A 12,867-nucleotide genomic window follows, 5' to 3' on the forward strand; every position below is an offset into this window, starting at 1 on the left:
ACCACCGAAACGTTTTCGAAATAATTTTTTTCCTGACATGTCAATGTAACATTAATTTGTATACTATTCGTTTTAAGTATATTTATAATTTACTAGCTGTGTAACCAGACTTCAACCGGGGAAAACTGAACCGGCATACGCTGTGCTATATCGGTCTATCTCGGTTTTAATTCACCTACCTTAGTTCACGGGAAAATCAGCATATCTGTGTACCAATATCGCTTTGTGAACTAATCCGACGTAGATGGGAAATCTACCTGTGGAAGTTTGGATATAGCACTGTGCATACTTTCAATCGCGCGGTTCAAACTACTCTTATATAAACTTTTCTGATATCTTTAAGAACAATCCCTGAAACTTTCATCAAAATCGGTCAAGTACTTTTTGATTCTTTATACTACAAACACACGGGCATTGCCTTTTGTTGCATACGTTTGAATAAAAAATTTTCCATTTATATATATATCTATTATAGGTTAGAATTTAATGTGTTTAACTACACAACTTATTTTGCAATATTTATTTAAAATAAACAATAAAAAAAAACTTAATTCTTTACTTAAGAATCCACTGAATAGAAACAAGAACCCTCTTCCTGTTACGTGCTTGTAATCGATGCAAATGGACGCACAATATATATTGTAAAATAACTCCCCGAAAATGCATCGATCGATGCTCGGAAAGCGTTTGCAGACGTTTGTATTATCGTTGTATGCAACGTCAACTGACAAGACAACTGACATAATGACGTGACGTAAGTTTGGATGATTTCTAGACCCATGAGAAACTGACCCATATACGGCTATTTATCCCTCACCGGCTCACCCCACCCAATTATACCGGCATTTCGTTTTACGATCCATCCCGACAAATAATATTGATATAATGACATAATAATATGCATTTAATAAAATATTAATTATCCTAAAAAAATCCTACAGCCCTCGACCCCTGCATACTAGAAGTATGCCACGAATAAGTAATTACCTATACTGTACACATAACTGCTGCAGACTGCTATAGAACAACATGATATCCCTCTCTATAGTATATGTAATATTAACATAATACTTGCACACTTGGCGTTTCTTTATAATGAAAATAATAAAAAAATCATGCCTAATCTGTACTCATTTGTTATCTTTTTATGCATTCATCACACTGGTACATATTATACACTATTATATCTACTTGGCTACTTACAAAATTACCTTATAATTGTGTCGAATAGTTCTTCAACAGACAAATAATTGAACGCTGAATCATGAAGACGTGTATGAAACATAAAAAAAAACGGTTTTTATAAAATATAGGTCTAAGTTTCGATTTCATTAAATGTTGGAAGACGAAGTTGTAAAAACTCATGTAAGTATATATGTTTTAATTATTCCCTAATAATTTAGTAAATTAGTAAGATGAAACGACTCAAACAACCTAACAATATTTGAGGGACTCAGTTGACAATTCGGACACGCCAAAAATATTTATGGGACTCAATTTGATATTTCCGGATTTACCATAGTATACCTGTACTATCACTGTTAAAAATTTATATTTGCATGTAAAAACGGTTATGTAAAAAAAAAAAACCTTGAAGGTATAAAACTATACAGTAATCATAGTACCTATATTAGATTACCCACCTGCATGCTGCAGTAATCCCTATAGATACATAATATACCTACTCTATTATTATGTATTAGCTTTAAGTGGAAATTATTTTAACACATATAAATTAACTCCACCATTTAAATTAAAAAAATAAAATAAAACGTTAATTTCACATGACCGCTATCGTGTCAAATTCGGTTTTGTGATCGACTGAGTGTTTTAAAAGTAACAAAAAAACGTAATACGTGTTATTATATATATACCTATAGTATATTTTCAAGATAATAGTTTGTCGAGGGACTTGGCTGATTTAACAGTAATTTTAATCTGCTGAGTGCTGACGCGTTTCGTGATCGTTCTGGGACGTGTGAATTACTAGTCATTATAAAATAATACATATTATTATTAGGACATTGTGTATGATAGGTGAGTTTATAATACGTATTATAGTGCGAACACCAAATAGTCTATACCTATCTTCATACTATGTCCAAGCATATGTTTATTTCGTTCCATATTATCTGAAACGCTTTGTTTATAAATACTTTAAATATATTAGTGTATTACTTATAACCAACTTATACATTTCATTATCCAGATTGATAAGAATGTAGGTCAATGTTGTAACTTTTGTGGGTCATTCCGAACACCTGACAAATATTTTATCATATAAATAAATGTTATTATCGTAGTAAAACGAAACGATTCATCAGCATCTGCATGGCCGCAAATATATTATAGTATTATATTATCTCTGGCACCACTGGAATTATGATTGAAATTATTATAGTTCAAATTATATTATGTCTATATTTTTATCGATTATTATATGTATTATATATATGGTAATGACTAACGAGTACTTATAATGACTCATGAGTAATGGTGTTATAATTTTTATATTTATATATAGTTATAATAATATCAACTTTTTTTTGAACTTAACAGTATTAACACACCGCGGTCTGCGATTTGTGATGAATGTTTAAACAATCAGTTTTAAAACATAAAAACAAAATACATATCAGGTACATATTTAGATAATATATGAATGTAAATATTATTATGTATGCTTAAATGGTAAACATTTTCATATCGACACATAGGTATAATATTGAACAACGAATAATTATTATTTGATACAGGTATATATTATTATTTGATTTACAATGCAGTAAAACTGGCAATACTATTTATCGTTATGTTGAAATAATTTTAAAAAAACTATGACTCAGTGTGAAACACATAAAACGTATTTAATAAAATACCTATACAATTCATCTATATTTTGAACAACTCTGGAATTTGGAGAGTCGAGAACCATCCGAAATCACAACTCATTAAAGGCGGGAAATGGTTGCGAAACTATACCCTGCCAAGCACGATGTTCTTCCGTTGTTTACCTGAGTTGTTAGGTGGTCGGCATAAAATGTTCAAATACATTTCCAACAATATTATTTTGTATACATTTATAATTTTTTGAATGTACAAACGAAAATTGAATAAAATTAGTTTTAAACATTTTTATATTGATTGACTACAACTCACTTTACCTACTACGTATTATAATTTCCAGTTTTATTTATTTTAAAACTATTTAATTATTTTTTTTTTAATATTTACACATATATTTTAAGGGATCTATAGTTAGTGTGGAAAACATTTCATTTTGAGTTGGATCTGTTATGATTTTTTATATTATACCATAATATTGCGGTTTAATAAAAATGTTGAGTACTTACATTAATTATTATAATAGCCAACTCCGCTCGAGTTAAAATTTGTCTATTTTTTTATCGTTTTCTGTTTGGCTTCAGTGGAAATATATGATAAATACAAACCTTTATAAACACAATTACAATTTACAATGATTACTTTCATCAAATAATTATCACAGCTAATAAGCAAACTAGATCCCTTAATTTAATTAACGTGTTGTATTAAAAGTTTCAATTCCTTTTCTGAAAACTCGATATCTAATTATATTCTTAAAAAAACATCAAATGCTATATCTGTACCCTTATCTATAATATTTAATAGCTTTATTTCTAATGAGAAATTCCCTAAATCATTTAAAGAATCTATAGTTATACCTATTTACAAAAATGGCGATAAAAGTAAATGTTCGAATTACAGGCCTATATCGCTCACTTTAACTCTGTCTAAATTATTTGAAAAGTGCTTTAAAAGTAGGTTGTTAGACTTTTTAAACAAACATAATTTTTTTCACAATAATCAATTTGGTTCCCGAAGTAATATTTCGATTAATAATGCGCTATACAAAACCACTCAATATATATATGAAAATCTAGATAACAAGCAACATGTTCTTGGAATTTTTTTAGATATTAAGAAAGCTTTTGATTCAGTTGATCATACAATTCTTCTCGAAAAACTGTATTACTGTGGAATAAGAGGTGCTGCTTATAATGTATTTAAGTCATACCTAAATGGTCGAGTACAAAGAGTTAAAATAGATGATTATTATAGTAATGTACAAGAAATTGATTACTCAGTGCCACAAGGTAGCGTATTAGGACCGATATTATTCATAATATACATTAATGGACTTCTTAATCAAGATTCTCCTGGAAACATAATTTGTTTTGCTGATGAATACCGTCATCTTATTAAAGAGTCCGTGTATAAATAATTTATATAAAATGGCTGAGAAAAGTTTTCGTATTGTTAAAAGCTGGCTAGATAATAATTCACTAGAGATTAATAGTGAAAAAACTAATAACATTCACTTTGGTATACAAAAATCTATACATTTAAATAATTATAAAATCATTGCTCATACTAATGGTTGTATCAACAATAATACTAAAAATAATGTATGCAAATGTAGTGAATTAAAAAGAGTAAACTATGTTAAATATCTTGGAATATTTATTGATGATAAGTTAAAATGGGATATTCATATAAACTATTTAAATAATTCACTTAGAAAATTTTTCTATGTATATAAATCTCTTAAATCTGTTTTAAACTTCAAATTAAAAAAATTAACTTACTATGCATTAATACAATCAATTCTTTCTTATGGTATTTCTTTTTGGGGAGGGACATATCACACTCACTTTACGAATCTTGAAGTCACTTTGAACTCACTTCTTAAATTTATTTTTAATAAACCTACGTTATTTCCTACAGTTAATTTATACAAAGAGCTAAAGATATTAAATTTAAAATCACTGTATACAAAAAACATTTGCTTTCTATTTTATAATATGATAAAATGTATTGATATTCCGTGTCATAATAACAATACTCGCTTTAAGGTTAATACTAATGTCGTCGTCCCTAAAATGAACACAGTGTTTGGGCAACAAAGCCCTAGATATAAATTCATTCAATACTGTACTATTTATAATTTTAATATTCATAACTTTAAGAGTTTCAAGATGTATAAAAAATATATAAATAATGCTCTGTTTCAATAATCTATACTTTAATTTAGAAATTAATTAATATATTTTTCACTGTTAATAGTTAAATTCGTGTTAAAATTAATTACTATTATCAAATAATTCTATTAATCTTCTAATTATACCAGTATATTATAATCCACAGAATATGCTATATTAACATTTTATTTACTTACGATTATATATTATATATATTATATAGGCTATAGCCTTTATAATGCAACTACTAATTGTTCTTTATCCTTTCTTTTATTGTCTTTCTTGTGCATACTCTACCTATTTATTTTGTTCTATTTTTTGCTTTATTAATTGTCAATAACGATCATAATCAATAATATCTAAATCTGTATCACAAATTCCTCTTTTCAGCACAAGCTCAGCTTTTGAAAAGAGAACCAATATATTTTAATGTAATTTTTTTTTGTTTTGTTTTGTTACTCATAAATTGTTTGTAATTGTTATAATTTGGTGACAATAAATATTATTATTATATTATTATTATATTATGAACTGCCTTGATAAATAATATTATAATATAATTGCCACCTACCTATATCGATTTAAAAATCAAAATTACATCGAATTGCAATTGCAATTATTTTTCAATGTTTTTAAATTCTAAAGTTAGACATTTATGTTTTTTGGAACTAAAATTACCTCTCCACGTCAACATGATTTGATAGGTGCGTACTTAAAATTAACAATATTGTATTAAAATACCTCGTAAATATGCTTCTAAATATAGAAATAAACGAAATAATTGTGTAAAAAAAGTTTTGTAGATTTCACTATTTAATCTAAATCATGTATTCGTGACACAATATGGTATGATCCCGTTGCGCTGAAATCGGAATAATGTTAAGAACATTCGTAGGTTTCATTCACAAAAAATATTTTTAAAGTATATAATATGATTTAATTTAAACTATTTGCTACTTATTAGCTGGCTTCAAGATAATTATATACTAGCCACAATATAACACTACTACCTTAGTAACTATAAATTATTTAATGTAGGAGACAAACAATTGTTTAAACCCGTCATTAAGTGTTTAGCTCTTGTCCTGTTCATAGTTTTCTGTTCGCCGTTCGTTTATCACGTCGTATAATTTATACTGCTGCAGATATGGACGCCACAGTAGGAACTGAACAATCCACACAGTTGTATGCCAATAACGAGGAACGATCCATAGTTGACGTCCTAGATTTGGCAGTAAACCTCAAGATCGTGGCCGCGGCCGGGTCACCGCTACTGCAGCACCGCGGACACGCTGCAGAGAACAGTTGTAGTACCCGGTCTTCGCCGGAATTGAGTATTAACTCACCCGTATACCTGCAGGACGCGCTTGTGACCAGACCATCGTCGGAGGCACCTTTTCGCGTGACATCCAGTACGGACGCACTCGGGGAAACCATATTTGACGTTCAAGATTTGGCAGCGAACCTCGAGATCACGGCCGCGGTCGGGTCACCGGTACTGCAGCACCGCAGACACGCTGCAGAGAACAGTTGTAGTACCCGGTGTTCGCCGGAATTGATAATGAACTCAGCCGTATACCTGCAGGACGTGCAGCTTGTGATTGGACCACCGTCGGAGGCACCTTTTCGCGTGATATCCAATACGACCTCGTTGATTGACGCGCTGGATCTAGCCGTGGATCGCAGGGTCACGGCGGCTGTCCTGCAGCAGCGACCGATACGGCGGAGCCAACGTTTCCGGTCCCGGTCGTCTCCCGAACTGCGAATCCAATCACCTGCAGTGTGCGACAGCGTGAAGACAGCTGTCCCACCGGTACCTGCGGAATACCCGACAGCACGATCTGTCGATCGGCGGAGGTCTGCCTGGAAGAGGACCAAACGATTCGTTTGGAAGTCGTTGGTGAACATGGCACGCAGGGTTTGCTTCTGTCAAACCTTCGCAGACGTAGAGTAATAATATGTTCACCAAGTTTTCTACCTCTCCCCTACCGCCACCGTCCGCCACCCCCCTTAAAGTTTGTAATATTGTTCGCCCGCCAACCGCCGTCCGTCCGATGTTTTTTGCTCCCGCGTTTGCGCCCGTTGGTGTACGCCGTTTTCCGCTGCACGCGTACTTCGTGTACCGTGCCACCAAAATTACCATAGTTATCTTGTTTTTGTAAATCAGCGTGTTTTATAATGTACCTCGGGGACAGTAGTGTAAACACCTCGTGTTCCTGTCCCGGCTGCAATCAGTGTTTCGATTTATTAGTGAAATCTTCGTTGTCAATACGCATTCGTGCGTATGCAATGTCAACTTGTCCCAATTGTACTTGTACAAAATTTGTATTAGATTTATTATATTTACGGACTCTGGTACGATAGCGCCGTGTAAAACGAAATGTGCAGTTCAACTATCCTATGAGTCGACCAATTATTTATGTTTATTCGACCGGACGGCGGGCGCTAGGTTTATATTATTATTACAATTCATTGGAAATTATGTATTATTATATGAGTCTAAAAAAAAAGTATTATTATATTATGAGACTGCCGTCTAAAAATTATGTATCATTATTTGAGACTTTTGTCTAAAAAAATAAAAACTATGTATCATTGTATGAGACTGTTGTAAATATATATTTAGCCATGTATTTATTATTGTTTTGTATATGATAACACCTACAGTACCCTCCCTCACAGATTAAACAACTAGCTAAATCTAATCTAAAATACAATGATGGGCGAGAGTGCGAGACCTATAGAAATAATTTGTAGGAATACAGTCGTTGCTATTATACCTGGCTGGCGATCCGTCCCATGAAGTATGAATTACTAATCCCATAAACAATTAATAAATTACATTAAGTAGGTATTCACCTTCAAAGTCTAAGTCCCAAATACCATAGAAATTGAAAACTAAAACCTGACTATAATACGTTTTTCCCACATTTCTCGTTTGTAATAAAATAAAATATATTGGGATTGCTAAATACGCAATTTACGTGACAACGTAAACCAGTTTCTCATTAACAGTTCGGTACCTATCGTGCTGTGCGTTTGTGCTTTATGTTTAGTGTTTTTAGGTAGGTATGCCTATTAATCAAATTCAAATTATAATACACCAAAAGTAGATGTTTCGAGGTCCAATGCTTAAGATTTCGGCAATAATTTATCTATAGGTATTATTGTATTATTATATACTATTATAATAGTTGTTATTATAATATACTGTTATAATAGTTATTATTATATTGTTAAATTATTCATTCGCGATGAATTCGATAGGTAAAAGGATTTTGCATCACTCGAGGCAATTCAAATTATGATTTATCCACTAGCAGGTTATTATAAAATGTAAATAAACCTGACAGTACCATAATTACAAATTTAATAATTTACACACGATTAAAAAATATAATTTTAACTTTTTACGATGCTTTGTTCGTTATTGTTTTAATTTTCGATTAACTTTTTTTTAGCTAAGCAAAATTTAGAAAACGTACCCGTATACAATTATTCACTGGTTGCTGGTGTATAATAGAATCATATTACAAAGTATTTAGTAGTTAGTATCTATACATAAATATTAGTTGCGACCAAACCTTAGGGGCTTAGCGCGTATAATTTTTCGCTGTAACGCAAGATAGGTTAGGTTAGGTTTATACTTTATCTATGCACACGATTATGCACAGAATCGTTTTGGACGTTATATAAACCACTTATACTTGTCCTGCAGCTGGGCTGTGTACCGACGGTATCATTTTATATATAAGTATATGTATATGTATATATATTATATTGTGGTAGGTAGTTCAATAGTGAATAGTTGTACCTACACTTCTACAGTAGTCTACTATAGTCTGCAGTAGGTATATAGTAAGCAGTATTTAATATAGGTAGGTCGTAGGTCAGTACTTAGTACTCACTATTATTACTGTACTTCTTTCAGTGCATCGCACAGATAGATCACGCCTTTTACTAATTTTCGGGTACGTCCTGTACATCTCATGCGGGTATGCCTCTTTTCAATTGGACTAAAAATGCTCACAGATAAAATATATTCGTTATTCAATATAATATAATACAACGAGTGTGTCAAATGTCCAAGAAAAGTGTAATTCTCCTGTAAAGCATGAAATTTATATCATTAGTTAAAAATATATGTACAGATTCATTTTCATCTAAAAATATACCTAGGTAGGTATTATTATAGCGAAAAAAGAGCCTCGATTGTAGCACCCCAAGTGGCTTTTTTTTCAGTAGGGCTATCTAAAAACTATAGCCCTACCGAAAAGACGCCACCCGGGGCACTACAATCGCGGCTCATTTTTCGCTGGCCTTTAGTCATTATAAAATATATCGGTGTACAATTGAACCTACTTTTTAATATCACAAGAACTGATGATTATATTGCTAGGTTACCTTACTGAATTTTGGTGAGTTTTGGAACTGGACTTCTGAAGCATGCCGTAGCGCATACCTAAAACTATTGAAAATAAATTGATCTATAAGAAATATACTGATTGGGTTATTGAGTTTTAAAGTAATAAGTACTCGACATAATACTTCTTACAGATTTAAATTACCTAAATCAACAAATAAATAAATATAATCATAATTACCTAGGTATAGGTATGTATTTAATATAATTTTTGTTTCCAATAATTATATTATAATATTGATAATATAGGCCGTAAATGGGCCCAAAACCTAGAAACGAGTATGCAGTGGCCCAGTGGGCATTTTCCCAATTTTATTGCAGCCCAGTCCACCTCCGCTGGCGTTTATCATACATCTAATATATTACATTATATACTAACTGGTACTATATAGGTATCATGCGTTCAAAGCACGTGCGACCCTTATTATATATTAAATACTGCACGTCTGTATCATTTCTATACCGTCCTACCTATACCTGCCCACGGCAACATAAATAATTAGGTATAATGGAAAGAAAAAGGTTATGTCGGTACTTTTTTCGGCAATCGGTCCGAACGCGCCGAATGTTCAATAATGGAAAGACGAAACGAAATCGCATACACGTAATTTATTATAATTTTATTCGCACGACGCCCCCGCAATTTGGATAGGTGTGCACGTCACATTCGCCAGCCGAAAAATAAAACATACAACCTCGCGTAGTGGATAGGTAGGTACTATAATAATATTGGCGTGTGCATACGCGAGGAGGCGCGTCAAACAGCGGGCCCATTATAATATTTACGTCTGTATAACATACACGCCCGACCGGTGGAGATGAGGTATAGGTTTTATGTTCGTGTGATATTATAATATTATTATGTATACACAAAACTATGATAATATAGGTACGCGAACGGCGAGTGAATAATAATACAACTTGCAAGTCAAAAAACTATATAATACATCTCCCACGACCTACACCCGACTAAAAATAGTGTATTGGTACCGATGGCACCTATAATACCAATATACCTACTTGACAACAATTTAAATCTCTAAAAATGAAACTTGAATTAGTGATTTATGAGAAAATATACCCCTCCCCAGATTGTACTGCTCGCCAATATTAAAGATTTGGATTATAGGTATAGTATAATATTACAATAGTATAAGTAGTTGTATCCAATCTCGTATAACAAGTTTTTTCTCATATCTGAAAAGGAGGACAAATTACTCCGGGACTAGTTATTTGATATAATTATATATCTACTATCATAGATACATGTATACTCAAGAATGTCATCACAATCCATTTTCTTTAATTTATTATTATCTATTATCCCTACACGGGCTACACGTCTGTAATTATTTACATTTAATTTTCTAGCTGGGTACCAAATATTATTTCCACGTACCTACTTGATTAACATAATTAATCAACAAATTATTTAATTATTAACACCTAAAGTATCGTAGTAGGTATATCAGCTAAACCCAGGGGTGGACTGACCCGGAGGGAAAGGTGAAGAAGTCCGCCTGGGCCGGTAACCATAAAAAATATAAATTATAGAAAATGAAAAAATGTTAGGGTTATCTGTTTTTGAATTACAACAAAATAAGACAATCGTTCGATGAGAATTCTTTAATATACGGCTGCAAATTCAATGTCTAAAACTTCAAACGCTCATAAAAAGTTTGTTTAACTTTTAAGTAAACTTTTTTTTTAAGGTAGGTAAACGTAAACGTATGAGGTATCTTGTGTTAAATTTACAAATCTTAGATATAAATAGAAAATTGCTTATGATTTTCTAACTCAAAATAGTTAACATTTTTATGATTTTATTCTAATACTTCAGATGTCAATTAAATTTTAATAGATACTAAACAAATATAATATATTTTTGAAAGTAGAAACTATAGGTACAAATTGTTATGATTTTCTGGTGGTGGAAAAATATAAATTCGCACCACCCAAATTGGGGCCACTACAAATAGATATTATATATGAAAATTATTAAAACTATTAACGTACGCCGCCCCCGCAGTTCAGATAGGTGTGCACGTCAAATTAGCCACCAGCACGATTAAAGATATACCGTTAAGGTGGCCACCAGAAAAATAAAATATTATAAAATCTCTCGTAGTGCGGACAGTATCTATAATATTGGCGTGTACATAGGTGAGAAGGTGCGTCAAACAGCGAGTCCATTATTATAATATACGCCTAAATATAACGCATACACGCCCGACCGGTGGAGATGAGGTACCTACCTATAGATTTTAAAGTTCGTGTGAAATTACAATAATATTATTGTGTACACGCACAACTATATAATTTACGCGAATGGCGAGTGCATAATATTATACTATTTTATGCGTGCGAATGTTATAACATTATATATGCATATATATATATATATATGGGAAAACCGTACTAGACGCGTGGTTGCTAGTTGATCATTATTATTTAGGTGCCGGCATCGCATATGTTCGCATCACGCGGTCGTAATTATTAAAACAATAATAATAATATTATTATTATTACTTATGTATATATTGTGTTCCGTGTGGTACGCACAAGATGGGTACGGCGCGGCTAGAAAACCAATACTGACGAATAATGTTTCAAACGGATAGCCCATAGCCAATAATAGGATATAATAATATATTCGTATTTAATTATACATTTTACTTGCGAATCAGTTGCGATCATATTCTTAATTTGCGTATACTCGGCACACGGTTATCACACCGTCACCCGTATTATACTGAACACATTATTTCCACAGGAAACTTTCACTGTCTCGAAAAGTGTAAACGTTTAAAACGTTATATTTCTTTTAACGTGGTTTGAATTTATAGCAAAAAAACAATACAATAAACTGAAAAATTTACATTTTATAAGTTTTTAGTTTTATGAAGATACAGGTTTTAATTCTAAAGATTAGATATTTTTTTTTTACCCTAGTTACCCCTGTTCTCGATTACGACACCTTAAAAGCGACTATTCTCCACCCTCCAGGTTTCCACATTGGAACTTATACCAATGGAATTGGATAAGATGATTTCAAACAACTATTTTTGGTATTTTTTCTAAATGTGAAAACGTTTTTCCACGCTGAATATTATGATAAAAAAAACAATTTACATTTTTAGTAATACTTATAACTTATAAGTAACAACTAAAAACTTAGCACTTTTAAATACTAATATTATTCAGTCTACTTAGGGATTTTTTAACGATGTCAAAAAAATTATTTTGATAATATACCTATACAAATATTATATTATATGATTGCATACACGTATAAAATAGAAAATGTTATCAAGGCCGTAACTGAAAGCAAATTTCAGGGAGGGCAAATATTTTTTAGTATAGATACTAGACACTTATCATTTTTACGCTCATAATATTAAAAACTCTTTATTCTCAATATTA

At 31.7% G+C, this 12,867-nt stretch overlaps 1 protein-coding gene across 1 annotated transcript; it reads left to right on the plus strand.

Annotated features, from left to right (window-relative positions):
* Window positions 1–1,210: 1,210 nt before the first annotated feature.
* Window positions 1,211–7,206, plus strand: LOC132952977 (uncharacterized). Its single transcript, XM_061025509.1, has 2 exons — window positions 1,211–1,365; window positions 6,167–7,206. The coding sequence occupies exon 2, from the start codon at window positions 6,169–6,171 to the stop codon at window positions 6,973–6,975; it is 807 nt and encodes a 268-aa protein (XP_060881492.1). The 5' UTR covers window positions 1,211–1,365; window positions 6,167–6,168; the 3' UTR covers window positions 6,976–7,206.
* The last annotated feature ends 5,661 nt before the right edge of the window (window positions 7,207–12,867 follow it).

Source organism: Metopolophium dirhodum, chromosome 9 (genome assembly GCF_019925205.1).
Source record: "Metopolophium dirhodum isolate CAU chromosome 9, ASM1992520v1, whole genome shotgun sequence".
NCBI lineage: Eukaryota > Metazoa > Arthropoda > Insecta > Hemiptera > Aphididae > Metopolophium > Metopolophium dirhodum.